A 6,009-nucleotide genomic window follows, 5' to 3' on the forward strand; every position below is an offset into this window, starting at 1 on the left:
ATAATTTTTTTTATTGTAGGAAATATCTTCATGAAAATTTTACAAAATACTGCAAAGAAGATATGGATGGATTAGATTAACAAAAAATAATAAAATTCATCATTTCTGTATTAGAAAAGAAGAAGAAAATTGATATTCAAAATATAACTGGACATTTTTCACAATTGGGCCTACAGTATTCTTTAAAAGGAAAACTAAATAAATGTGAAGCTGTTATTAAAATATCCAAGTATATTCCTTATAAATGAAAATGAATGGTGGAATTGAGGAATACAAAATCTCAAAATAACTTACTCAAAACTGTTTTTAAAAACATGGAAATAAATGAAGAAAATAATTACAATGAAATATTAAATAATGTTAAAGGTAAAATAATTCATATAAATGGTCAATTTGGTTTTATTGAATTGTGTCAATTTGCTGGTACTACTGTATATTTCGACAAGGGCTCATTTGAAAATGGTGTTGAATTAAATCTTGATAAAGTAGCAAAAGTTGGTGATATCGTAACTGTTAAAGCAAAGAGAACTGAAGGCCACAAAGCTAAATATCGAGCAATCAAAGTATGGAAAGAGAAATCTTATCCTTTACATCATTGGGCATCAAGTTCTAGTATTACCTCTATATCTTCTCAAGAATCCAGGGGAACTGAAACCATTAAAGGTATTGGCCATATTGTCAAACTTTTTCCTACTTATGGCTATATTAGAAGTTTAAATAGAAAAAATAAGATATTTTTTCATAAAGATAAAGTAGTTAGTTCTAGTAGTGAAACCATAAATTTATTAAGTGATATTTTTAAAATTAATGATATTGTTCATTTTGATGCTATTCCATCAAGATTAAATACTACAGAAATCTTGCATGAAGCAACTAAAGTGTGGACAACAACAGTTGAAGATTATGTTAATGAAACAGAAAATGATTTTGCCAGTGAAAGCAGTACATCTACTCAAGATTGTGCAATAGTTTCTTTTGATGACGATGATGATGATGATGATCATATTTTCAATGAAACTGGAAAAATTTTTTTCTCTGAACAAGATAATTGTATTGCAAAAATAAAATTTGAAAATAAAGAAATTATTATTTCATCAGATGTTTCTTTTTATAATAATGAAGAATTAGATGATCTTGTATGGGCATTAGATGAAGGAGATGAAGTGCAATTTGATGCTGAATTTCAGGCTGACATGTGGAAAGCATTAATAGTTTGGAAAGGAAATAAGCCAGAGGAATTTATCAAACAAAAGAAATCAAAAAAATCATTTAAAGAATGTAATAATGTATTAGACAAAAGTAAGGTGTCTGACTATAATCTTCAGAAAATTAATTCATTTGCAATAAGGAATCCAAATAATCCAAAATCTACTTATGCCAGTAAATTAAGTAAGTTGGACAGTTTGTCAACTAATAAAACAAACACAAAGACAGAAAAGTATTCAAAAAGTAAAAACAGTTTTCGTAAAGTAGATCATGGTTGGAATGAAGACACATTTGATATACAGAATGAAGAATGGCCTGATTTAAATACTAAATCAAAACTGAATTATGATAAAAATAATAAGGAATGTAAGAAAACAGAAATAAACGATTTTATTAGTAATGATTTAAAATACAGTAACAAGTTAAACATGCCCAAAAACCAAACTGAAACATCAGTTTTTCTTGAGAACATAAGTGTTAATGATAAACAATACTACTGCTTTGATGATAATCTTGATGACAGTAATATTGAAATTTCAGAATGTGAAAAATCTGTTGTGAAAAAAATCCATATGAATGGTCAATTTGAAACTTTTCAAAATGAGGTTGGTAAAATAAAATATTTAACAAAAGAATATGGATTTTTAAATTGTGATAAATTTACAGAAGAAAAACCTTTCTACTGGGAAGATGCTTATTATGATGGATTGTGTATAAGTGAACATTTTTCTGGATTAAATGAAATATTTGAGGAATTTGAACAGTTACATTTCAATTACTTACGTTACACTGATGAAAATCAAAAAGTATGGGAAAGGATAACTTTAGTTTGGAAAGGAAATAAACCTGAGCATTTTACAGAAATTACACCAGAACAATTTTTAGAACTTATGGGTATATATAGTCCTACCAAAACTTATTCTGTAGAAACTGAAGATATAAATTCCATATCAAAATGTGCAACAAGTAGTAAAAATTCTAATCCGTACGAGAATAGTTTTGCAGCAAATACTGTTGATATAAGTAAGTATTACATTTTAATACTTTTTTAATTATTATTTTTTATTCTATAATTTTTCACCCATTTTTTGGTTTTGCAAAATATATGTGCTTCTTAGATTTGATGGAATCTTACATTTTCAGGCAAAACAATAATTAGAAGTTGTATCAGAAAAACAATAAAATGCCATGAAATAGAACTGTTGAACATTGTCTTGTATAACAGCACCTGTGTGTCACATGTCGACCTTCCAGGGATACTCATGTGCAGTGTGCACATCGTACCTGTATTGTGATGACTCTGTAATAACATTTATTGCTCTATAATAGTCCCTCTTCAATTAGACAATTTGGTAATTTAAACATTAGGTATATAACAATGTTTTTGTTTAAAATGTACAATTTTCTTATTTGCTTAAATATTTCTGCTTATATATTATATTTTGAAACATGGTGCCATACACAGTTTGACTTCACACTTTGGGCAGAAGTATGTGCTTTCTCTTCTAACTTCCTTTTCTTCTGCATCTTATTTGCAGCTGAACACTGCACATACTCTTGTTCGATTTTCCTTCTTTTCTATGGGATTACCTATGAAAAATCTCTGTCAAATGGAAAAAATAGATATATACAAAAGTAAAATGAGGAATCACTGTTTAAATGAAAAGGATGCAAATACATTACCAACAGCATGGAAATACAAAATAGAAAAATGTTTCAATCTATACTAATATTATAAAGAGGTAATGTTTGTATGTTAGTTTGTATGCAGCAGGTAATCTCCGAAACTACTCATTCGATTTCAAAAATTCCTTCACCAATATTTAGAATGGAACTTCAGGGTGGACATAGGCTATATATTATTCCGTTAAACATGGGGATGGACAGTTTTTTACGGTAAGCCTTACGGAAAAGGTTACCGTAAAGAACTCTGCTTCTATTTATACCATTTTAGATGCAGTTTTTTCCGTTTTTGATTGCGTTTTCATAGAGTACGTCAACAGAATGTACACTAAGAAGGGATTTTTCGATATTCCCCCCGTGGGGGAGAGAGANATCGCCCCCTTTCTCTTCTTATTAAATATTAGTTAAAAATTAATTTTTTTATACAAATAAATATTAATGTAAGTTAAATATTAAAAATACTAACTATAAAAGGTATTTGGGTAAACGCCCCAAGCTTTCAGAGTTTAGAGTAGGGTACCCTTATGAGCAGGCTGTCCTCCATAAAATGACTTGGTATTTAATTTTGCCGGAGTCGAGTTTTTTTTTTTACCGATTCCGCAGCCCTGATACTTACAGGTCTCTATATGGATCTGTGATTTTAGTTGTGATATCAAACTAAATTAAAATCGATATTAAATTAAAGCAGAATTTATTTTATTGAGTAAATTAAGCAAAATAATTTAACGAAATGTCGAAATACTCCATACGGCTATTTAACCACATTTATTGCTTGACTTCATATTATATAAGTATTATAGAAGACCGATATAAATGAAATAAACGGAGACTAAATTTTAAAACATTTTAATAATCCGTTCTTATTGTTTAATGCGTAAACTAACAATTTAATTATATTTAAATTTATACCGAAATTTTCTATTATGCCTACAGGCCTATACGAACTAGAGTCAACATTATATTCTTAACGCATCATAAATTGCCGTGGTAATTTTCTTTCTCGGTATTTAATTACTTAGATTACCGACAAATATTCTTACACAAATATTGCCAGTTTTTAAAAACAGAACCGACCTCTATCACTTCGAAAAAAATAATAGTTTTTGATCTACATTACTTGGTCGATACTTAAAACGAAACCGTCGAAACATAGTATGCGTAGGACACAAAGTAACGTAGCTTATTCCGTCGTTAATTAAGATTATTAATAGTTTTTAAAATAATCATTCAGATTGCACTAGCCGGTGTCTACGCCTGGCAATCCCTTTTGACGCATTACCAAAATTCCGAACCAGTTGTTTAATATTCTCTCTTTGCTTAATTTAACACGTAATAAATGTTAATCGGAAATTGAGCTATTTGAAATAAATTTTAAAATTCAACTTTTGTTCATGGAAAATAAAATAACTCGACTCCTTACTTCCCTCGATCCCAAAAAAAGCGAATTTTAAAGGAAAAAACATTGGGTTCCAAACAAAATAATGTATGTAGGCGAAGCATTTTTCAATTTTTTTAAATAAAAAGTATTCGACGTTGCCTTGACTTAATTGCTTTGAATGAGGGTTTGTTGTCGGGAGTGTCCAGATGCCTGCAAATTTAAAAAGTGACAAGGATCGTCTTTCACCGCTTAATTATTTCTGATGTCATTAATTACGGTCGTTTTTATATAACTAATTGAAGTCATGGCTAATTTGCCTCTTTTTCTGCGTCATGATAATATGGCATTTGCCTGTATTTACTTTAAATATATAGCCGTTAATTCAGAGATATCTAATACTTTTCTGTTTGGAAGTAGCATTTCTTTTTTTACAATATCTTAAATCTTAATTTTATAATATTTCAGCAGTAATTCGTATTATTTCACCAGAAATGTTTCTTTTCAAATTTTCATAAAAATTTAAGTAACAGCAACAGTAACAGCAAGATGTTAATTTAAGTATAATCACATCAAATATTTAATAACGTTGATGATAGAAAACAAAATAAAATGTGAAAGGAAGTAAATTCGATTAGATAATTCGACTTTCACGTAATTATTCTGCTTTTGAAAGGAATATCTTGTATAACAAGTATAATAAACCTCCCTGCAAAATTCCAGAAATTTTCGACAAAAAGCACAGGAGTTATTAAGCTTCAAACATAGTGAATAAAATAGTGCCACACACACTAACGTTCATATATACAGAAATTACCCCCAAATTTTTTTGCATTTTTCGACGTTTCAAGTTCTTAAGTTCGACGTGTCCTAAGTTAAATAATGTAAAAATCTTGGGTGGATGATTTTTTGATCGATTGTCATACTTTCCTTCAGTTATATATAACAGCCGGGAAAGTAAACACTAGGAACAAAGGATTACTGTACAGCAGTGGCGTGCCGTTACATTTCATGATAGGGAAGCTGTGTTTCTGAAAGAAGCCGACTTCCAGGAACAAACAGTTACTTGCGCGTCAGTGATAATCTAGGGTCCATTCGTATTCGTTTGTTCGATAAGCCAGTATAAACCGTAGACTTCTCTAAATGTATTTTTAATGTCACAATTACATTCCGAGTCGCTAGCCACGATATAAGGGCTGCAATTAAAAATAAAATAATAAAAACTTACTTGGTGAAATAAAATATGTGGTTGATAAACATACGTGGTACAAAATACTCTTCAATTGTACGAATATACTTTTAAAGAAAATTATAATTAAATATAGCTTTGTAAATAAACGTATATAAAAATAAAAAAATCTTCTTTACTTTTTAAATCTTAAAACAATCCACTTTAGTGTACATTCTGTTGACGTACCCTATTAAAACGCAATCAAAAAGCGCAAAAACCCGCATCTAAAATAGTATAAATAGAAGCAGAGTTCTTTATGGTAAGCCTTAATCCTGTCCATCTCCCCACAGTGGGAGAAATTTGGACACGTATATTATATAAAAACACGTGCGTATTCGAATGCAGCGTTGTGTCAAAATTTCAAAGGAATCGGTAGGAACAAACGAACGTTACATTTTTATTTATATAAATAGATAGAAGATGATCTGCTTTAGTTCATTTTCACAGAAAAGCATAATGCCTCACAGAAAAGCAAACTTAGGGCGTCGTACTCGTAGCGCCATCTGTTGGACAT

General features: G+C 29.6%; 1 protein-coding gene across 2 annotated transcripts in view; it reads left to right on the top strand.

Moving 5' to 3' along the window:
- LOC111625543 overlaps positions 1-6,009 on the top strand; it is a 39,121-nt gene continuing 33,112 nt past the window's right edge. For both annotated transcript variants that reach the window (XM_023368704.1, XM_023368705.1), the window contains exon 1: positions 1-2,229. In XM_023368704.1, coding sequence (XP_023224472.1) covers positions 255-2,229 — 1,975 coding nt within the window. In that variant the 5' untranslated portion in view covers positions 1-254. The remainder of the gene's footprint in view (positions 2,230-6,009) is intronic.

Source organism: Centruroides sculpturatus, unplaced genomic scaffold, assembly GCF_000671375.1.
Source record: "Centruroides sculpturatus isolate CEXI.00-Female unplaced genomic scaffold, Cexi_2.0 scaffold341, whole genome shotgun sequence".
NCBI lineage: Eukaryota > Metazoa > Arthropoda > Arachnida > Scorpiones > Buthidae > Centruroides > Centruroides sculpturatus.